The 23,951-nt window shown below is 35.8% G+C and overlaps 1 protein-coding gene across 4 annotated transcripts in view; it reads right to left on the bottom strand.

Annotated features, from left to right (window-relative positions):
* AHI1 (Abelson helper integration site 1) overlaps positions 1 to 23,951 on the bottom strand; it is a 97,404-nt gene that overhangs the window by 47,273 nt on the left and 26,180 nt on the right. For all 4 annotated transcript variants that reach the window (XM_010574651.1, XM_010574652.1, XM_010574653.1 and 1 more), the window contains 6 exons: positions 22,586 to 22,689; positions 21,871 to 21,989; positions 18,688 to 18,818; positions 17,267 to 17,407; positions 15,030 to 15,232; positions 1,933 to 2,050 (listed from right to left, as the gene is read on the bottom strand). In XM_010574651.1, the coding sequence (XP_010572953.1) occupies positions 1,933 to 2,050; positions 15,030 to 15,232; positions 17,267 to 17,407; positions 18,688 to 18,818; positions 21,871 to 21,989; positions 22,586 to 22,689 (816 nt within the window). The remainder of the gene's footprint in view (positions 1 to 1,932; positions 2,051 to 15,029; positions 15,233 to 17,266; positions 17,408 to 18,687; positions 18,819 to 21,870; positions 21,990 to 22,585; positions 22,690 to 23,951) is intronic.

Raw genomic sequence — 23,951 nt, 5'->3', positions numbered from 1 at the left:
GGCCAACATAACCCTCAGGAATATGTAACCATCTGCTGGACAAAAATGAAGGATCTCTGTATTACAGGCAGTTGTCAACAATGCAACATCCCAATAATGTAAGTACAAAAAAGCATACATATTGTGTATATGAACCCAACACAGGAAAAAAAAAGGTTTTGTGCTTCCAGCACAATCCATAAATGAATAGATCTGTTTAAGTACAGATTTTCCATTATTCGAAAGTAAAACTAAACTGGCAGTTAGGAGCTATGAACATGAGCACCTAGCTTCACACTTTATAACCAACGGGGAAAGGTAAAATAGATGAGTACATCTTTCTTATATGTTTCACTGAAAACATCTATCACAGTAGAACAACTTGGAGACCTCCCAAATGACAAGGAAGTCGTTTAGGATTTTAAAATATTTTCTTACAGGAAAACCTATTTCAGTTGTGGTCCACTAGCATTTTTATGATTGTTTCCCCTAAAAATCTTCATTTTCTCATTGCTTTCATTAACTGTTAAAAGACCATTAAAATGTATGTCTTTTTTACTATACTTCCCTTGCATAAATAATATCCTGTACCTGTGGATCATCTTGAAGTATTAGTCAGTTTTGGAAACTACACTGGGAGCACACATGAACAGCTATAACATATATTTATGTTTGTTCATGCTATTTAAGAAGTCTCCATCAACGCATTTATCTGTGCTTCTGCATAAAGTAAAATTCAAGACAATAAAATGCACTGGTTTGAGCAATATTAGGTACAGGCATTTAAAACAATTTAAAGTATTTATTAATGTTCTTTAAAGGGTTAGTCCACTTATTTTGAATACTCACAATATGTAAGACAGTGTATGTATTCTACTGTTTCTGTAAGATTTACACACTCTGGAAACAATAAGCATCTGTTGTGTAATAGCTGAGTATTATTTTGGCTCTAAGCTCTTTTGTTACGGTAGAAAATGGAAATACAGAAGTTACTTGGAGTATGGCCATTTACACTGTGAATTACTGACTAAGTGCGATTCTGAGACTAGTGGTCAATCTTTTAGTCCATGCTAAGGACCCTTTCCCCTGCTGCTCAGAAAAAGTGATCATATCTTGATTTGCGAAGAAAATTGTCTGCCTTTGGGAGATAATTCTATATAATTATAGAGACTATTCCTATCTTTACTATCTACATTTTAAATCTCTGTTACCTGTTTTTAGTTCATTATATATTCCACCCTCCCCCTGGACTTCTTTGTACTCTTCTCAAGTATACAAAACAAAAACACTTCAAAACTAAGGCTCCAATTTTTTGTCCTATTTTACAGGTGCCCAAAAAAAGAGAAAAAGGCATGAAATTACCAATTTTACTATTAAATATTGTGATTACCAATGCAACAGATATTATTAGCAAAGTAAGTATCAGAAAAATGCACAACTTCATTGCTTACCTTTTTCTCAAAATCTTTGACTACAAAACATCCTTAGAAACAAACCCCTAAAAATAAACACAACTGCAAATAAACTACCAAGCACTATGGTTCTTAAGTGCTTTTCTTACTACTGTTTTCTTATATCAGTACATCTGGTTTTAAAAATATGATTTTATTGTTTTTCAGTGTCTGTATTTAAGATACTTCAGTAAGTAGTCAAATATTATCAAAATATTAAATTAAGAAAAGGTTGCAATCTCATACTGTTCTAGGAACTTACAGCACTAATAAATAAGCGTACAGCTTAAAGAAAAAGTATTACAAGAGAACATATATCATTACTGGACTGTATCGCACTGCACTTTATAAACAATATCACATATAACAAGCAGGACACTCCCTGAAAGAGCTGCACAGCAAAATTTATAAAGGCAGAAAAAAAATCCCCATTTTATTACTTCCATGGGGAAGTTATTACCCATTCCCTACAGAGAGTGCAGAAATAAAGAAAGAAACTTACCACTTTTAGGAGTGAACAAATACGGAGGATTCAGGGGAGTGCTCAGAGTGCCTTGCAGTCTTAGCTTGGAGTGTGGTGACAGCGATGATGGCGCAGGAAGCAAGAGATTTGAGCTTGCCTGTAATAGGAAAGACAAATCAGAAAGAAGTGTAATTTCCTGGGTGACTTACTGATGCAACAGCTAGAAAAGAAATATTTGCTTACTGTGAATAACTATTAAATTCCAGGGAAAAAAAATTAAGACTCAAGTCAATTATAAATAACAATTTCAATGATGGGTTGGGTTTTGGGTTTTTTTAGACTATTTGGAAACAAAAACTTTGAAAAATTATTGACGCAGCTGTAAATTGAATTGCATGTTTACATATGGACACAAACTGTCAAGCACTGCAAACAATGGAATAGAACTGTTTGAACTGGCATCTCATTGCATCTTTGTGTATTAAAAAAAGTGACATTTATATATGGTTATAAACGTAAAATAACTTCTCATTTTTGAGTACTCAAACTAGACTACATCTACAAAGAGATTACTCAATATTAGAATGAGGGAAAAAAAAATCTTAAACCAGTCCTAACATAAAACTGACTTCTGCAAATCAATAAAGCATACTTAGACCAAAACACCGGACGCTTCCTTTATGTAAGTACACAAACAAATATCTGCAGTCCTAATTTCCATAGCAACAAAGATCATGTTAAAATTTGGTTTGCTATGGAGTTTCTTGATATACAAGCAGTTATCACAAAGCAAAAATATTTCCAGACTTTACTCTTGACATATTATCCAATACAGCCTATGAAAAAATACATTATGACAATCTTAGGTTTTTTACATGATCCAAATGAGAATTTTTCTGTTTGTTAAACATATTTTCACTGGCTGCCTTGATAACACAGCCAAAGGGGAGGGAAAATAGCCCTTAAATGAAATATTTGTAACTTTCTTCAAACAAAATATTCATATGCTAAAATTTTTGAGTTATTTACATAAACCAACATAATTCTTGACCCTTTCAAAAGTCAAGCCTATTTCACAATCTAGAATAAATGCACATGATCACTTAATCCAACTAAAAGCCCACACTCAGTAGATCACTACCTTTGGCCTCAGTAAAATCTAAATCAGACCCTTAAACTTTAGTTGTGGGCCACAACAGAACAATGATATTTTGCAAATTTTCAATCTACTGACTTGTCAATTCTGTTTAAAGAAAGGAGACAGCTAAAACAAAGTGAATCAGTGGCTTATTTCCAGAAGGGCTATAATTTATATAACTACTATTTCTGCCATTTATTAAATATCAAACAGTTCAACAGGTTTCAATAATGCAAAATATGTGAGCATTGGCAGAGGTACCGGGATACAGGTAATATAGCACCAAAAAGTGTGTTGCATAACTTCACTGGGCCATAGAGGATATCTGCTATCATCTCCTCTGTATTACTACACTAGATATTCATCTTAATGTATCTGGGTTTTGTGTAGTAATATGGATTTAATTCTACTAAAAGTAGTTGATAATAAAAACTGTCTTTTACTAGTCAAGTACTCTCTCAGCAACTGCACGCAGTTGTAATGACTATGCTCCAAAACTGACCAGAAAGAAAAGCAAGACAGAAAATCAGATCAACCATTGAACATGATAAAAAACGCATTAAACCAGCCAGATTCTACTGCAGTGTGCAAATTTAACAGAATGTTAGTAAACAGTAGTTGTGAAATGTAAGCAAAATGAAGAGGCTTGTTTTTCTGAACAACATCAAAATCAATCTGCTTTTCTTATATTTACATATGCAAGTGACTAAGTTTCATTAATATAAAGTTTTCTCTGATAAACACAAATAAGGTGGAAAGCCAATGGCTTATGTGTTTACTCAAACACAGAAGAATAATCTGTTCTGCAAATGTGTCCAGCTCAGCTTCCCAGTGTTTCATCTTCTTTTATCCACTCTTAGATCTAGGGAGACCCCTTCTGCAGTAAGACAAATGAGAAGATCTCACCCCTACATAACTTGTTTGCTGAGTGCATACTACACCATCAGTGATACAAACTTATGTTTTCCAGTCACGTATTCTCATGGAATTCTCTTTCAAATTTGCTATCAAAAAGTTGGTTTCAGACACTACCAGGGAATGAAGACAAGTTGAATATATCAGCCTTTGGAAATCAAATTATCACAACAGAGCAAACTATTCAAAACTAGCACTTAACAGACACTTTGCTGGTTCATCCTGGAGGGAAAAAAGTATCAGGAGAAACTGGTCTTGATTGTGGTGCTTGAATGAATTATATAAGAGATATGGAACTCTGTATGTAAATTATTCCTATACAGCACTTCTCTTTATTTTCCTGCTGTATTACCCAAATACTCTCATTATACATGCCAAACAGCATGCTTTGAAATCAAATGCAATAGACACGTACATTAGAAGACTGAATGTACACTCCTGAAGATTTAAGAAAATCAGCCTTTTTAAAATGCAAAGCAAGTTCTATCTTGCAACTCTTCCTTCCTCTCCAAGTCCTTAAAAACAAGGTAAAACCCATATTTATAAAAGAGATATTAAAAAGAAAGTTTTAAATTTAAGCAGTCTTACAGGAATGATTCGTTCCTCCCCCTAATGGCAGTGATGCTCAGCACAGGTGAGCTATAAAAGACTGTCCATCCAAAGTAAACACAAAATCAGAGTTTTAATGACCCTTCTGCCACTAGCTCTTAAATATTATTTAAATCTCTAAAAGGCCCAAAGAAGGAAAAAACCCACAACATAATAACAGAAGAAGGAACCACTCAGCTAGCTAATAAGTGAGAACTAATGATTCAGCAGAACTGTTTCCAGATGAAGTGCACTGTCCTATGAAGAATAATTAATTCTCCTACAACAGACAGACATAAGACTACATACAGAACAGTGAAGCAATCTTTTTTTTTTTGAAATGCATGCTGTGGGAAGGCATTGCTAAATACCTTTACAACAACGAGTAAAGTTGGCTAAGACAGCCAACCATCAATCTACTTATTTTTCACAACAGTCTCTGCTTGCTTCATGCACAAACCACAGCTTTATCAAAGACACAGTTTACTACTATCCTGAATTGAGTAAAACTAAGAGTTATAACACTCATGTAAGTTTTGTAGTGAAAAAGGATACCTACATAATTTTTGCCAAGTTTAAACAAATGCATTTTCTTTTTTGTGTTAGGGCAGCTCTATGCAAATTATGCAAATATATACTTTCAGTGGAACTAGTTTTCATGTTAGAAGTGAATTGCATGAGACAAAAACCAGAATACTGAAGACTTGACAAGCTAACAATTTCTCTTTTTTTCTTGAGAATGCAATTTTATGATCTTTGCAACCAATATAATTGACATTTCCATACATACTTGCAAGCCAAATCAAGTTGGCCAGCTCTATACTACCTCTTAGTCTTTTAGTTTTAGGCTTCCCTCTTGAAACTTCAGGCTTCTAGGACACTGTTTTTAAAAACAGTTTAAAAACATTATTAAAACATGATTCTGCAAGAATTTAAAAGCTGACAACTGAATTTTAAATAAAAACCAAACACAAATTCTGCTATTTTACTCAATGGTAGAAGAAAATACATAAGCAATAATGCTTAAAGTAGGAGTACAGTACTAGTGAGTTTGAATCAAGTTTACAACTACTAAAAATGCAATCATTTCTATGACAGTAGCATTAGGAGTACTCCAATGAAGACTGGGATTCTATTGAGGTAGATGTCCTGTAATCACTTAGAGACTAATCTGTTCTGCTCTTAAGTAACTTTTAGACTAAATGGGAAAACCAAAGACAGCTAAAATAAGATATCATCCAATTACACACAGGCAAAACCAAAATGTATTTACTTGGCTTGTCTGAAGCAAGTGTGTTCCCCTGGTGCTCCCTATGGTCCTCTTACTCTTGATTATACAGATCAAGAACTCATCTACATTGCCATGTAGCTCCCTCTTAACTTGGGTGCTCCATTGTTTTCCCCATAGAAACCCAGAAGTGACCAGGGCACACATATGAAAATTGAAGCTAGAAGGTGCTTGATCCTACAGTTTAGATATAGCCATTGTCTACAGATGATATGTCTTATCACACAGTAATGATATATATTCAATTCCTTAGTTCTGCCAGAGAGTTCCGGCATTTCAATTACAGGCTTACCACAAAAGCTTTCTTCCTCTTTTTTTTTTTTTCCCCTTTAAAAAAAAAGGTAAGAAGAAATTAAGATTACTATATACATTTGGAATAGTAAGCTTCTTTCTTTTAGCCACAAGGAAAAACAAATTATTTGTACAAGGCACAAAACTGTTAAATACAGGCTCAGTTATACACAGGCTGTGTAGACTCACTCAGCCATTACGTACAGAGAGTATGACCTCTCCTAGATTGGATAAAACTGGCATTTCGCCTTAAGAACATGCCTGGATATACACGTTTTAGCAGAATTGGCCAATGTCTTCACCAATAACAGCAAAAAGTAGATTTGTCTTGCTTAGTAAGAGCCAAGCAGATTACTACATAAACTGTGACCTCTTCTGCAGCTGGTCATGATTCTTGCTATCAAAGAACATATGACCGGGGTGGGGGTGGGGGGCAGGCAGGGAGGGAAATAAATAATCCATGACTATAGTAGTAAAATTTTAAAAATGTCTGGTTTTGTGCAATGAAAAATGGATGTAGCCTGTGTCACGCACAAAACATACCCAAAGATACTTGTCCTATGATTTTATTTCTCTTCCTGCTAAGGAAAATAGACAACAAATTCTTCTGACTCACACCTTGTCAAATACATATAGCAATCTATTCCTCTGTACCTGCTGGTAAAAGACATTACGACATGACTCTAAATACAGTACACAGTTTCAGGTAATCACGTAACAACTCAGACATTTGTAACACACACACACACACCCCCCCATCCCTCCCCAAGTATTTGGTTAGATTCTAGGCTTCTCCAATCATATATATATTTTTTTCTTTTCCACAGAGATGTTAAAAAAAAGATATTTCTATGAAAATTTCATTATCATTCCTATCATTCTAAAAAAAAATTTTTAAAATAAAACTTAAAATTATGCACTTAAATAAAAAGTGTAATCCAATTTCTTATGTTGATAAGCTCTCATTTACTTATTCCAGAGATTAACTGTAATGTAACCATTCCAAGAAAAAAAATTTAAAAACCTGACTAGATTTCCCCAGAATAAGCAGTACTTTTGGATGCAAAGATATAAAGTTATTTTCTGTATCTTTTATTTGAATGAAAAACAAATTGCTTTCCTCAGCTAACAAAAAATAAAAGGAATCTGTGAAACTTTATTAAAAAATTCTTAGAGGTTTAATCTTGTATATCCTTCTTTAACTCTCAATTTACAGTATCACAGTATTTGAGCCATGATCAATGTTCCTTTCTGCACCTGATGTTGCAAGAAACTCTATCACAGCCCCAATAACCATCAATAAAAAAAGTTGTCAACAATGTTATTAAATTGACTCAGTGCACATTTATGGTATTTTCTGTCACAAAAAGTTGTTAATAAAAGCTGCTTTCTCCACACTTTGGTGACAATAAGCCAGCTGGCAGAAGGAGATGTAATTTGCTGGGTTTTACCAGCATGAGTGAATCTAGCTTTCTCTGCTTTAAAATATGATTTGAGTAAACACAGTATTACTCAGATGTCCCTGTTTACTTTGTTCAGCAGGGAGAAAACAGTGAGTAACTTTTCCTTAACAGTGTACAAATGTTTATGGCAAGAAAACTGAGATGGTAAAACTGGAAATAAAATTAAAGGACCAATCAGTAAAATCCACACACATTAAAAACGCTTAACACCATCTTATTTTACCCTCTGATAAAATTATGATGATGGCTATAGTTTTATGCTAAATGCAATTCATTTCTTGTGTCTGACATAACCTTTTATATAAAACATAAGCCACTGAGAAATAGAACACTGAAAAAGGTCAGTAGTGGAACAAAATCTTCTGTCACAGCTGATTGCAGCTTATTATGGCTACTTTAGACCTCTATTCAAGTAGTAATGTCAGCAAATATTAAGTAAGAATTGAAGACAGATACCCTGTGCTTAGAGCACAAAGACCTTTGCTGTGTAAGTATTACTGCCCTGATACTCTGACTAGATTCATACAGGTCACTACTTAACTTGAGTAAAAGGCTGAGAGCATGCAGATTTAAATTCCATATTCACTGTAAAATTTGTAATGACTCCCTACGATAACAGGAATCTGTGTATCCAAAGATGCATACAATTACTCGTTAACTTTTATAATTAAAAGTATAAGGAAAGAGTAGAGAAATAGTTTGAAATAGAAATTCCTTATATGTATTGCTAATGCTAAATAGAAACTTGGAGAGAGGAAAAAGTCCTTAATATAACTAAATGAAATATTCAGGGAATTCAATAAATATTCTCATGACCAGATATTTGAAACTACAGTCTTACCATAAACAGCCATTTCAGTCTCTTTATGATCCATGTGAGCTACCACCGTAGTGGAGAATTTCAGAGTTCTGGTACCAGATCTTACTCTGGAAGAGTCTCAGGCTCCATTGCTGCCAAGGTGGAAGGCATATTTATAGCACTCTACCTATTTCTAAGGTAACTACCTAGACAATGACCTTTACTTAATAGTAAAAGCAAGATATTTTACCTATTTTCTTTTATTCACTGGGTAAGTGTAGGAAGACTAGCAATTACTGCAGAGTAACTAATTGTGGTAAATCCATACAGATCAGTATGAGGATAGAATTTGTGAAACTACTCATGTCGCATCTGTGCCAAAGTTCCTTCATCTACAAAAATACAAACAAATAGTTTCCTTTCTTTTACTTGACTTTTGACTGTATTTTAAAATCCATCTGATGTTTGCTAAAAGTGAGGAATGCCTAGAAAAAAATTCTTACTAATCAAAGAATATTCTAACATAGGAAAATATTACAGATTTTAAGGATCTGACCTGCTTTGTAAGATTTTCACAGAGGGGAAAAAACCAAACAACAAAACAACAAACCACAGAAAAAAAAATAGCTATTTTTTCTAGCACAGGCAGCATAATTACAACTGGCAAATTTAATGCATTGACAAGGAAAATTCATTATAATTTCCAAAACCTTACTTTATAAGAAACTATTTCTTAAAGACATACAAAGTAAAATTCTGGCAAAACTTTCATATGCTATTAAAAGTATTTTACCTATATAAAGCTTCCAGTAATACTTCAGCCATTTCATATCAACAATCACAACAATTCAACAGTATCTGCTTGGCAAATAGAAAAAAGACTTCTAAGAAATTTTTTTATCCAGTAAATGAAATGCACGGGGTTATAGGATTTCAGATCCAAAAGTGGTTCCACCATGGCTTATAAAACACATCCTTGTAAGTCTGCAGCTGGGAGCACCTATGTTTAAAGTAGTAATTGCAACAGAATTTCCTAGAGTAAGAAAATCATATGGGAAAAAGTATACAGCACTATTCAAAAGCACCTGTTTGATTTAAAAGCCCTCATTCCAGTGGACTGTATTGCCCAGGTCATCAGAAAAATGATTGCCTATGTTACAGGATCATGTTCTCCACTAATACAATAATTAATAAACTAAAATCCAAATCTATCATGCAGTGGGCCATATGGATCTGTCTTGAAATTGCTATAAAGATCCATCCTCACGTTTCTTCAAGAGTAAACTGTGGCAGATAAGGTGCACAAGTTCAGAGCTATCTTTCTCCTATGGGTGTTTCCAGTTGTATCACTCAACAGTTTAGAAACTTCTTGAGCATCAGCTGGCAGTAACACTGGTTCACTGGGCCAATAGCTTTTGCTGAATCTCTCCTTTACGAATTTGCCCCAAATCTCTGTGAACCCATGTACACTTCAGTACATATCCCCACTTCAGCTGTAACAAATTTTTTTTTTCCAATACTGTTCATGATTTCATATATTTGCCACAACTTTTCTCTCACTCTTGTCCACCTGCACAACCTGCAAAGCTGAGGAGCTCTAGTCAATTCAATCTTGTTATATGCAAGCTCTTCAATAGCTTTTGGCATTTGTACTACTCTTGTTTGAACTTCTCATTTTATTTTTTTTTTTCAGAAGGGGTCTCCAGAACTAATTACAGTGTTGAATATATGGGCTCATCCTGGATTTCCTAAGTAGAAACACACTAGCATCCTCCTCATATTCAGTTTGGAATGGATCTTATCGTTTCCTAAAAAGTATTCAGCTACAGTTTTGGTTTTAATAAGAAATAAAATTGTTTCGTCCCCCCTCTTTTTTAACAATGGTGTATGCACAGTGTAAAACAAATGGCTTCCTATTCATTTGCAAGTCTCTGAGAAAAACTTAAGGGAAATTTAAGATGATTCTATGAACTCAGTGAAAAAGAGGTTTTAAAAATACTGCAAATTTCTTATATATATATGATAGATAAGTTTACAGAATATCAGTACCTCCTCTGAGAGTTTGTAGATAAAAATTTTGTATTGCAGGCATAATCAAGTGAAAAAGCTATTTCAGCCTGCAGAGACATTCCAGCATCACAATTTCAGAGCAAGGATGTTATACCTTTAAAGGAAGCCCTTCTCCCCATATCTACATAACATATATCACCCCCTTGTTACGCAAAGCTATGAACAGGTATTTTTATTGCTAGATAGAAGTGAAATTTTAAATAAATAGTAACACTGAATGAAAAGCACTTAGGAGTTCTTTCAATGACTAGATATGGGTTTAGTGTTTTCCTATCAAAAACTTCTGTGAGTAGAAACATACATTACCATTAGTTCCTTGAGGCAGAGATAAATAATAATTGCTGCCACGATTCACTATACTGTAATTTCTCTATGTGGTAAAGAAGCTGATTCTGCATTCTAGTTTCATAGAGAAATTCATATTTACTTTTTGTAATAAAGTATCCTAGCTTTTGTGAATTGCTAAAGCTTTAGCCCAATATTCAACTCTTGGTTCTAATTACACATTTTCTGGGGTAACAAGAATGGTAATGTTGCAGAGGAGAAGAAAAGAAACTTCCTCTAACATTCATTAAGGTTCCTGTTTAGGTAGCAAAGAAGAAAAATAAAAAAAGAAAAAAACATTAGTACTAATAAGGGACCTGGAAAGGAGGCACTGTTCACAACACAAAAAACCCAAGCTCATACGGGATCAGAATATTCTTTATTCTATCTAGCTTAAACAAAGTTTTAATGTATTTACATTACATTTTCAAATCATATACCTAAGTTGCAGACCTCCAAAATTTGCACATACAAGTTATTTTTATATCCATTAGTTGCTGCTGTTAAGTTCGCACACATTGAACCCAGAGACCCCTGTGTTGGCAGACCTTCTGTTCAGAGGTTCCATCACCTTTGTCTCATAAAACATGACCCTAGGCATGACCTCAGGCCAGGTTTACTGCCTACAAGGTATGCTGCCAACATCCTTGTCCCAACATGGTAATCCCTATGTGTCTCTGAAAAGGCATTGACAGGCAAACATGACCCAAAGACCAGTACAAAGCCTACATAGTTTCCAGTTCCTTTTTATTTTTCCGGTCAAACAGGTACAAGGTAACACTTTAACACTTGCGTTATCATTTAGATTTTCATATTCCCACCCTATCACAGGGCAGCCTGCCACCCTAAATGTAGCTTAATAAAGACACCTTTCTTCATTTTCACTTGGCTGTACCCAGACATATTAGCACATTCTCACACATGCAGCTGAGTGGCAACTTTATGAGGCCTACTTTGACAAACACTTTAGCAAAGCATTTATGCAAGTATGCATTCTAACAAGCTTTCCAGCAATCCCTTCACTTACACGCATCATTTTTCACATGAAAAAGGTAGTTGCACACATGTCAATGCATATACATCCAAAACTAATTCCCAATTACAAATCAGTAGAAATTTTAAGTTTTATTATTGGTATATTATACTCTTGGACTGTCCAGAATCTCTGATAATGCAGGCAGACAATACTGCACCCATATGCAAGAAATGATCCTATCCCTGCTTGGAAAGGAGGTATCACTGTACCCTGAGTCTCATGTTGGATTGCTGAACAGATGAGTATCAACAGTCCTTTCAGTGAAAAGAAATCTCCTCCCAATATCTCAGTGGTTCATAAAGCCCTGCAAGAAAGTAGTCTCAGGTTTTATAATCATCACTGCTATGTGACAGACATCAGACTGGATGTGCTCTTGTCCTGGTTTCAGCTGGGATAGAGTTAATTGTCTTCCTAATAGCTGGTACAGTGCTATGTTTTGAGTTCAGTATGAGAAGAATGTTAACAACACTGATGTTTTCAGTTGTTGCTAAGTAGTGTTTAGACTAAGTCGAGGATTTTTCAGCTTTTCATGCCCAGCCAGCAAGAAAGCTGGAGGGGCACAAGAAGTTGGCACAGGACACAGCCAGGGCAGCTAACCCAAACTGGCCAACGGTGTATTCCATACCATGTGACGTCATGCCCAGTATATAAAGTGGGGGGACTGGGGGCGGGGGGGAATCACAGCTCAGGGACTAACTGGCCTTCGATCGGCAGGTGGTGAGCAATTGCACTGTGCATCATTTGTATATTCCAATCCTTTTATTATTACTGCTGTCATTTCATTAATGTTATCATTATTAGTTTCTCCTTTTCTGTTCTATTAAACCGTTCTTATCTCAACCCACGAGTTTTACTACTTTTCCTTATTTTCTCCTCCATCCCACTGCAGGGGCGGGGGAGTGATCGAGCGGCTGCGTGGTGCTTAGTTGCTGGCTGGGGTTAAACCACAACAGCTCTTTCAACTGCCATCCTGCCCTGTTTGGAAACCCATATGCTGAGAAGACTCAGATGACCTTTCTGACATCTCCCATATATATGGTCCATGGGTAGAGGTTTTAGAGGATGCTGTCCAAAACCTTGATCATGACTCTGCTCGCTGTGGACTTACTCATCCCAAACTGGTCATTGAGCAATGGGAATCTAGGGTTATAAAACTCCAGGGGCTGAAACTTATTCTCTCAAACATGGTTGTAGGCTTATCTATTTCATCTAGCTACATGGTTCCATGGAACCACTACATGGTTCTGCTAAACAAGATTTGTCTCCCACAGCCCAGAACCCCTGGCTAACCAGGGACTAAACAGTTGCAACAATAAGGACTCGCAGAAATTCATTATCCCTGTCTTCTTCCTCAGATGACAAGACATCCAGAAGAGTAAAAAAAAAAAATCTTTTGCAATGTCTTCCTGGAGTACTTGTCCCAGACACAAGGTTACATGCGCCATTCTCTCCATATTTTGCCTCTCTGACTGATAAACAACTTGAAGGCACCAGGGCTCACTTGTAGATTAGCAGGCACAAAATAAGCAGAAAACAGAAACAAGGCTTGCTTCCTTGTGTGAGGCCACATGTAATTGTAAAGGCTGCAGCAACATGCTACCATTATGCATGCGAGCTACAGTGTGGTATTTCATAAAGGGGTCCACTGGAAGCTCACAGTCCAGAAAGCAAAGGATGCTGGGATAGCTTTCTTTTGGATAGTTTCAAAGCACAGGCCTAATAGGGATGTCCAGGCCAGGGAACCAGACTAGATCTAGTCCAGAGCAAAACCCCTAAAGCATGATGAGAGTAGCTACAGCAACCTTAGCAACAACTGCTTTCATCTACTCATCTGCTTCTTTTGTGCTTCACTACTTATTAATGCAGACAAAGCTTAAAACTACATTAAAAAAAACCCTATATGCACTCAAAAGTACTTAAAAATGAAAAATAATAAGTGCAAACCCAAATGCAGTTCGTGTCATTGTGAACAGTAATTATAACTGCACAGCGCTACTCAGGAATATTCTGCATTCTTGTCGCATGCAAAACTGTTTCAAGTTGAGGAATTTCACTTAATTAAATTTATTGCCAATTACAAAAGCTTTAATTACTGATTTCGGTATTGAGAAACAAGACAAATAGTCAAACAAACACCCAAAGAAAACACTTTTCCTCCCTCTTTGTCTGTCTCAACTTTGCTTCAGACACTTCTCCTCTCTAGTTCCCAGTCTCCTTGCTTTTGCCATTATGTTATACTCAGTTCCTTTGGTAAGGTGATGGGTGGTGCAGGAGAGTGGGGTTAGCGCATAGTGGCTTGCTCTTTTTGCCTCTCCTTGTTTCTTAGTTCTTTCAACTGCTTTAGTGTAGGTCCTCCACCAGCCGAAATCCCCTCAGGGATTGTACCTGTCCAGCGTGTATTTCTCCATGGGTTGCAGTCCCTTCAGAGGAGTACCTCCTCCTGTGTTTTCTTTTGTGTGTCTTCACACATCTCCTGTCTTTCCCTTCATGCCTACTCCATTATCTCCCCCTCTATCTCCATTTGTGAATTGTTTTGTGCCTCCTGCATCACCTTCGTGCCTCCTTCTGTGTCTTCTTTTGTGCCTTCTCACATGCCTCCTCCTGTATCTCCACTTGTGCCTCCTGACATGTTTCCCTTTGCGTTTCCTCCTCTGCTCTGGTATCTCCCGTCCCTAGTAGCTACTGACCTTTCTTAAATATGTTTTTGCAGAGGTGCCAGTATGCTCTTCTGTTTGGTTCCAATTTCAGTTGTGCAGTGTGTCCATATTGTCCTTTGTGGAGCTGGCTGGAAAAGGCTGTACCCAACACAGAGCAGTCCATGGTATCCTCCCACATAGGTCAGCCCTGCAGCCCCCCTGCTATGAAACCCCTGCCATTTATGCCACATACAATTCTAAAGGTGAATAGGAAAAAAAAAAAAGAAAGCATTTTCTAAAGCTCAGCTATAATGATCTATAGAGTAAATCATATGAATGGCAATGGGCATTGACAAAAAACATCTCTTGTCCTCAGTACTTGATAAACAAGAATAACTTAGTTTCATATGGTTAATCTCTTCTAAAGAGCTACTTACAGATGCATTAATACCTGCGGGAGATGTATTCATTTCTGAAGAAGAGATCCCAAGACTACATATATATGTTTTGTTACATATACCAGTCCCAGAATATGAACTTTGGCTGAAAAGACTATCTACTTCTGGAAATTAATTAAGTTTGACTTACCATAACAGAATCCAGTTTTTGTTTCACCTTCTGCATTCTCATTGATGCTCTTGCAACACTGACAAACTGATCTGCTGGACACATCACTGAACTTCTTTGTACAGGAATTTCAGAAAAACTGCTAAACAACTGTGGCCCTCTTGGTGCAGCTGTGGTAAGTGATGAACTGAGATCTTTTACGAGTTCAGCTTCCTGTTGTGCAACTGTAGAAATACCCAATATTAATGTCAGGTGAAGCCTTACGTTGCCATGGCAAAAAAATAATTGAATGATCGCTGTTATTTTGCCAGTCATGCCTTCAGTCAAACACCATCAGAATGTGTACTAATAGTGCTATAGGGAAAACCTGAAAATGACATGAAGTTTTCCCCCTACTACCCTATTTCCCCCTAACCCTTCCTGATCACAATGTCTCCCTTCTGTTATCTGTGTTCAGTAACCTCTCACACAGAACTGGTATTTTTGTATTGCTTATAGTGTTCTCCATGCAGAAATACTGGGGGGCGAGGGGGAAGAGAAAGGAGTTTTTCAAAGGCAAAAAAGTTACAGAACTTGCAATGAGTTCAAGTCAGATATTTTACTAGGTACATTTCACATTTTTTCCAGCCTAGTTCAAGTGAGCTTATTATACTTGAGTAAAATCTCAGAAGTTGCTAGGCATATATACAAGCACAGGAGGCATTCTTAGGAGGTAGCCTGCTCTAGAATAGAATAATTTTGATGAAAGTCGTGCTCACTGTCATTTAAACAAGTTGTTTGACTTTTGCAATTTTTTGTACTGTGGTCTCAAGCCAACAAAGGTTAAAAGAATTCTTCATGAAAGTTTTTTCCAGCAAGGATATTCATAAAACTGTTGGTGTATGTAAAACACATACTGTTCGAATCTTAAAAACTGTGTCAGTGACTAAAATAAGTATTACTATATGATTAACTCTTTCAACACTAAGGCAGTAAGACTACCTTCTGAAAGCAAAGTGTGTGCTTTTAACCAAAAAAGGAACAAAAAGTTAGTAACACACAATGTAGAAAAGACCACAACCTATGCAAAATCTTACTGCTACCAGTGATATAGTTAAGCAGTCAGATGATACAAATAACTACCAGTGTGATATCTGTGTGATCTCTAAATATACACACACATATATATTAAACTACCCCATTAGCTTTTTAAAGACTCTCTGTCTGCTGAACAGTCAAAAAATTTTAAAGAAATCCTTCACCCAAAAAATTTTCCACTGCTCTCTAGAATGAAGGTATCTTACTGGGTTGAAGTTTACAACTGAATATTCATTGTAAAGTCATTCCACTTTATTTTCCTGTAAAAGTCAACCAGTTCAACAGACAAATAACCTAAACTGTGAGATTTGATATGAGTAATCTCATTACTAGATGTTATTTAAAAACCAAATGTATAAAGACAGGATTAGCTTTATAAATCTATGTTCACTGCAAATATAATTCAAACAAAAATCTGTTACAGATACGCAAAATTTATTGCATAATTCATATTAACACTATCTACTGTCTAGATGCAATATGACATCTGAAAGCATGTCCTTAATTGAAACAACAACACTACTAAAGCTAACCACAAAAACACCACTATCAGAAAAGTCTGCAAAGGACAGTCTGAATTTTATTTTGTATATAAAAAATTCAAAGTCAGCATTTATCACTATTTTCTCTTTAATATAACATGGGGAATGAACATCTCTCCTCACATAATCACACCACAGGTGTAACACCTGTTTATTAAAACAATCTATACTCTCTCATTCATTTCTATACAGCTCCTCAACATTATTTTATAACATAGCCAGCACAAAATACTGAGATTTCTATTAAGCTATTCATTAATTTTCAGGATGATAGTATTTTCTGGCTCCATAATCCACCTTGATACTGAAAAGGGGCTTTTAAATATTTGTATGATGCCACCTATATATGATAAAGTGTGGTAAAAATCACACAGGATGACAGACAATAACACATTTAAAGTTGAGGCTGCAAGGGACCTCTGGTGATTGGCTAGGCCAAAGCCCCTGCTCAAAGCAGGGTCACCTACAGCAGGTTGCTCAGGGTCATGTCCAGTTCGGTTTTGGTATCTCCCAGGAGAAAGATACGTATTATCATCAAAAGACTATTTTCGTTTTCCTTCAAAAGAAGTACAACTACTAGCACATCACTTTTAAAAATAAAATATTTACAGGTGTGTTCCAAGAAAAGTTGCACTGTACCTTTATAATCATAAATGTATACAAGTATTGGCTGGTTTTGACCAAAGGCACAAAATGACACCATGTGTTCATGTGGATGAAACGCAACATCACGAAGTGGCGATGTGAAGGAGAGTTCAGAATATATGGCGACCTGATCACCTACAGAAGTGAAATGTTTATTAATACCATGGAAACATATTTGATACAGCAAAATAACAGTTGATTAAAGCTTGTATTACAACAGCGCCGTGCACTACCACAGTAAATATATATTCTTCAGTTAATTTCCTTATTGAAAAGTAGTATTTGGCATAAGACAAAAAATATTGCATGCTTTTAAGTTATTCAGTAAGTCAGAAAAGTTAGTGCTGTTGCAACAGCTGCAGGAAACCCCAGAGGATGCATCAAGTTAGCTGAGGTCTCTTGTTCTGATAAGCAAGTTCTGGAAAGGTGGCGTTCCACAGTATTTGTTTGTGCTTGCATTTTACCAGAGATAGCTATCTTAGTTGTGGATTTCAATTATATAATACTGACAACAGGAGTAAAAGTTGAGCACAAAACTATTAAAAAAATTTAAAAAATTAGCTCTTCAGCTGATGGCATTATGAATGCAAGCAGAGTGTGTAAGCAAGAGTCAATGCCCAGTGAAAACATACTAATAACAAAGTTCCTCCCTCCTTTTACTTTTATTCTTTTTTTAAAGTTTTCAGACAAATTATGTAGTGGCATAGAAGTGAGCTAATATAGTTGGAAACATGGAAAGAAATTCAAAACAGAACTGTTGGTTCGCCGCCAGTTTTAAAGTATTTACTTATTCCTTTTTAAAAATTATATAGAACATAATTGGAGACAGAATATAATGTCATCAAAACCAAAAAGTGTGTTCTGCTACCTTCTCCTGTTACTTCTGTCCCTTTTACCTCACTGTACAACGAAGATGACAAACCCTTTATCTTACATTTGCTTAACCAGAAAGATTTTGGTAGCTATTTTGAAACTAGTCAGTTTGGAGAATAATTAACGAAATATTCAGAGTCTCTGACCACCCTTGGGAAACAGATGGAAGTGGTTCTCAACAAAAGCCTAATTCCCAAATCCCCAAAAACACAACAGAGACTGATTTGATTTAAAACATTTTTGTGCATTCCATTTTAAGACCCTCATCCACATGTAAAGAATTGCAGTACACAAAAAGTTGAGCTTCAGGTGCTCCATTCCTACTGGATATTACAAATGCTACCTCTGCATATTAAATTCCTCTAGAGAATTAAATCTTAGAGATTAATAATAGCTATTGAAAAGGTGGAGCTAAGGCTACAGGATTTAAGAATATCTTACTGAAGTTTTGTTCCATATCAGAACGGTTTCAATAAAGCTTACAAAACCGTTTCCCTGTCAGCCTTGACAACCTGGCTTAAGACCATAGAATAGTTAGTTACCTGTTTCTGGATTCCAAACATAAGCCCTTCCATCTTCACTTCCAGAAAATAGGAACGTACCACATGGTGTTAAGGTGCTGTGAATCTTTTCTCTGTAATTTGTGGCACCTATGTATTTCTTTGTAGCCAATCTAAAGATAAAGAATAGTTTGCACATGTAGCAGATACTTTCAGAATAGACAATCTAACTTTGTGTGTCAGTCCACCCCTCTATTGCTCAGAAAAATCAATACACCTTGAGTCCCAAATAGATATGCAAGCACCCACCTTTTGCAGAGTGCAGTGTTTACCCTTTCTTTCCCTGGCTTTCATAATGCACCTGAAATGATAGATGAAAGTGTACATCCTTGTCTTTCAGTAGCAAATGGAAATACTCAGATTAAGAGAATGGATATAGATGTAGTAATTTGCATTTTCTTGATCCTGGGCTTTGCAAAAAAAATAGGGAAATTGGCACTGTTACTCCAAGCTCTGCCAAAAAAGTTTTCAATATGCTTCCTGAGCTTGTTTACATCCCAGTAGCGCTTAAATTTATCCAGCAGCTCTCTTTAGACTAATGTCTCCTTGGTTAAAAAAAAAAGCAACAGTAGAATCAACAAATTTCAGACATCAGTGCTGATTTACTATTAACATCAATATTTTTAGTATTATTTTGCAACTTTGGTATCCTAATCTTAAGTCAGTGAAACACTACTGGTCAGCATAGTAATAATGACCTACCAATGAACTGTCAAACAGTCTGTAGGCATCAAGTGAGAGAGAACCTACAAAAGGATTTAAAGAAGCATAAGTGAGCTTCTAAGAGGCTCTCTCAAACATGAGGTACAGCTTGGAAAAAGATGTGAAAGTTCAAAATGGAGACTAATACTGCAGTAATACTACAATGCAGAATTCAAGGCAAGAAAAATGGCAATAGGCCATGACAGCCCTCAAAGACAGAAGACAGTAATTTTTAAAATGTGTTACTGCAGAAACAATGGAGGTATGCTGGCAGAAGCGCAGAGCAGTTAATATGACAGGAAAATTATTTTGCACAATATTCTGAATAAATACACCCTGCATACAATTCTGTTTGGCAAGCAAGAGAAAAGGATGCTTTAATGATCACAGCGCAAGACCATATTAGCCCAAATAAGAGTTTTTTCTGTGTAAGATAGTATCTCTGAGATGTCATGTAGAAGAGCTCTGCAAGATGTAAAACTAGCCTGCATATGAAACCCTAAGGAGAGGTCTGAACCAAAACCAAATCACTGATCACATACTTAAGTGACAGGACAGCAGCATTATCCAAAAAGATCAAAAAAAGCAAGTTTAAAGAGGAAAGTTAAGAACAACTAGCTGTCAATCAAAGTGAATTGTGTTGATCTGTGACCTCCACCCCCTCTTTTCTCATGTAGGGAATGAACAGTTAATGCTGACGTGTAAAATTATCACTGCTGAGTATCTAACCCTGTGGTTTATTGATAGACTTAAGCCAATGTAACTGTGGGCTGCAGTCAAAGCAGCAGTCCTGCTGCTGTCCTCTCCACCCTTATTTTCCCAGGCTCTCCCTCATTTCTTCTCTAGTGTTTGGGCAGCTATCAGATGAGTTAGATCAGATAGTTGATTAAAATGAAAATTAATCATTTGTATTTGTAGGCTGATTTTCAGTCGGATCAGTTCACTGATTTGACTTACCCTGCATTGAGAGATCTCTAGAGCTGATAAAAAGGAAATGCTAGGAATACATGGCCAAAGGTGTGGGAGATAGGAGATGGTGTGTCCTATGGATAAACTGGCTTAAAATAATTGTGAAATTGCACACCATATTAACCCTTTCTTAGAGATTAATATGTATGTCCATTTTTCCCTCTCAAACTAAAACTCTCTGCACTTTTTAGGAATGGTAGTGATAGAAGAACACTATCTGCTTCAAAAACTATAGGCTCCCTCGGTTAATCCAACAATTTCATGCTTCAATTGAGTGGATAGTTTAGCCTTCTAGAATATTCATTATAATTTATCATTTACAGTAAAAGATGAAGAGTGCACTACAAGACTGGAAAGTCTTCAGCTAGTTCAAACATCCAACCCATTATATTACTTAGGAGCAAGATTTTCTGAGAGAGTATGTATATGTACATAAGTATGTTCTAAAAGAATGTAGTTTCTTGTGCTATGAGAGCATAAAGGTATTTCCCCCAGGTAATTTCATGCAGAACACCAGGGACCTTTGATTTTCTGCATGGCAAGGGGTGGAAGGGAACCCATGAAATTAAGGATCAATCATTTAGAAAGAGCATTCATATCTTTAATGTGACTTTCCAGAAGAGAATGTTCAGGTGCATCTTACTAATAAGTGTAACTGATAGGAGTGAGAGTCTTCTCAGTTTCACCCAGTGAAAGGACAAAGGGGAATGGACACAAATTGAAATACAGGACATTCTGTTTAAAATTAAGAAAAAAATTCTTTTACTTTGAGAGTGAATGAACACTAGAACATGTTACTCACAGAAGTTGTAAACTCCATCCTTCAGGATATTTAAAACCCAATTGGACAAAGCTGAGTAACATGTTCTCATACTTTGATTATTGGGGTCAGACTGGACACTCTCCAACCTCAACAAACTTAAGTGATTCTGTGACCCCCTTGTTTTTTATTGTAGTTTATTATTAAAGAATTATGTTCATAACTATTAAAAATGAGAAAAATCATCAAAAACTAAGTTAAAAATCTCACAGCCTGCTTAATATACCATAATACGTACATCGCTGCATTTTTCAATATTTATGAATACAATTTTCATTCCATTTTATCATCAAATTTCCAGAGTCTTAACCATGAGAAACTAATGCACAAATAAGTGTTAGAATTTCAATGTTATTTTCATGCCCAGATTGCATTTTTAAAAGTGATTTCAGTCTTCAGGAGACTAGTCTTCTCCTTCATGCCACCTTAAGCTCCCAAGTAATCTAGTAATTTTTGGATATTCTATTCTAAAAGACTTACCCGATATCATGCAAAAGGTCTGTAATACAGCAGTGTTTTGAAACTATTTCCTAACCCTAATATTGCTATCATTGATTATTAAGATATCTTTCTTCTCCACAACTACACATTTAATAGTTTTATGGTACTTTATTTCCCCAGGTAAATTTTAAAACAAAAAGGAAGTACGCACTTGTCACCAAAAATCTACTTACATTCTGAGATCCATGATTCTCAGGGTACTGTCTTTGGCATGGATTAATAAACGCCTTCCATTTGGATGCACCTCCAAATGATTTATTGGTGTTCCTTTAATATCATTTTCTTTTATTTCCTATAGAAGGAAGGAAAATAAAGTAAAAAATTTATCTTTGTGTTTTAAAACTCATGTTTTTACACATTATTATTAATTTTTCTCTTGCATTACTCTTTTTTTGCCCATTTAATTCTATTTGGTTAAGGAAGAAATTTGTTCCTATATTAAGGCATTATATCCTAGGCAATCAACTTTTCACAATGTCAAGGCAGATTTTGCTGTGACTGAACTTCTGAAACAGTTGATGACAGAAATGCTGACTAAACATTAGGCCTCTAAGGTATGAACAAATGTGATTTGTAAAGCCTGTGGTCTATTTTCTTGCTGTCTCTAGAGAACAACCTAATGCATTAGCTTTTACCCGTTAATACAATGCTATTAAGCCTCAAGCATTTTCATATTTTATATACAAAAAATTGAAGTCACAAAACAATTCAAAAATTTTAAGTCAGTGAATCACAGCATGTTCTATCAGCTCTTTTGTACCGTTATTTAAAGAAAATACATCTTTTCAGTTAAACAAAAGTTAACGTATAAAAAAGTTTGAATTCAAATCAAATGACTTGGAACAGTTCACATAAAAATTACAATGCTAGTTTAAGAAACCTGTATACCTTATTAATTCTCCAGTGTTGAAACAGGTGTTGAGAACTTCCTTTGACAGATGTGTCCCAAACTATTATCAGTCCTGAACTATCTCCTGAGAACATGTGGAGCCCTGTGAAATAATAATCTTATAAGTAGAAGAATGCAAAAGAACTAATACAGAAAAAGATGTATGAACAAGAAACAACTTTTTTCTATTATTTTTGTGAACGGGTGAAAACCAGTACTTTTCTCTCTTTTGCTATGATACACTCATTGCAGCTACATTTTGCTCATACTGTATGACATAAGTTGATACCGTAAATTTGGATACAGCACATAAGTCAGATACTGGGATGCTGAATGTTCTTTTAAGTTTTTTCATTTTTACTCATATTCTAGAATCAGCAAAAAATAAGCACTTATAGCTCAATGAGCTTCACATGACAGCCTAATGCTTACCTATACATTCACTGAGAGCATCTTGAACAAGAACAAATAGTGTTTTCCAACAGTAGTTCTTAAATTAAGCAGAAATACTAATTCTTTATAAAAATGCAACTCTTTCCTCTTTGTGGCACCTACTCCAGTGAATACCTCCCAAAATGAACCACCTAATTACTAATAATATCACTAATACCAGAAAGTCAAACACTTCAAGTATCTTACTCATTTGCCCATCTTCAAGTCTTCCCACCCTCCACTAGTACATGTCAGTACCTTTCTCTCACTTGCTTTCAGCTGTTAATCTACCAGATAACGTTGTTCACAATGGTCAAATTTCTGTCCTTTTCTCTCAGTTTTTCACATTCTCTGTTAATATCAAAAAGTTCATCGCCTTCCCACTTCTTCAGTCTAGCATTAAAATTCTCACAATCTAACTACTGCTACCTCATTTTCTTTATCTTTGTATTAAGTTGATAACTTTGAATGACAATATGGTGGAGCTATCTTTGCTACTGTTCTGATCATGCAATTTCACGTTCTGAAGTTCTGTTCCAAGAGTTTTCCAGAAGCTGGCTTCAGATTTCCTGCATCTGCTTTTAAGCTGGCACATAATTCTTCCACCTAGATAAATCCTAGCCAAACCTGCCTTTTTTCCGACTTACCTCTCTACACTAACTGCTAGGCTTTTCACCTGCATCCTGATGCATTTGTCTCCTCTGAACAGCAGCATTTGTGCTTTTTGTTCTGCTAATTTCAGTTTCAATATTTACAAAACACTAGCTAACTAAAAATAGCTAGTTATAGGGACCATGAAAACTACACTATGACCAAAGTTTGCCCAGTCATCATTGCCCGATCACTACACATTTGTTTGCCTGTCCTTTCTACACTTACTTTCTCTGATTACTCTCAATTTATATCAGGGACTATGTGTCCCTTTGTGTTCAT

Source organism: Haliaeetus leucocephalus, unplaced genomic scaffold (assembly GCF_000737465.1).
Source record: "Haliaeetus leucocephalus isolate CR32 unplaced genomic scaffold, Haliaeetus_leucocephalus-4.0 Scaffold450, whole genome shotgun sequence".
Lineage (NCBI taxonomy): Eukaryota > Metazoa > Chordata > Aves > Accipitriformes > Accipitridae > Haliaeetus > Haliaeetus leucocephalus.
This window is presented reverse-complemented; position numbering and strand designations above follow the sequence as displayed.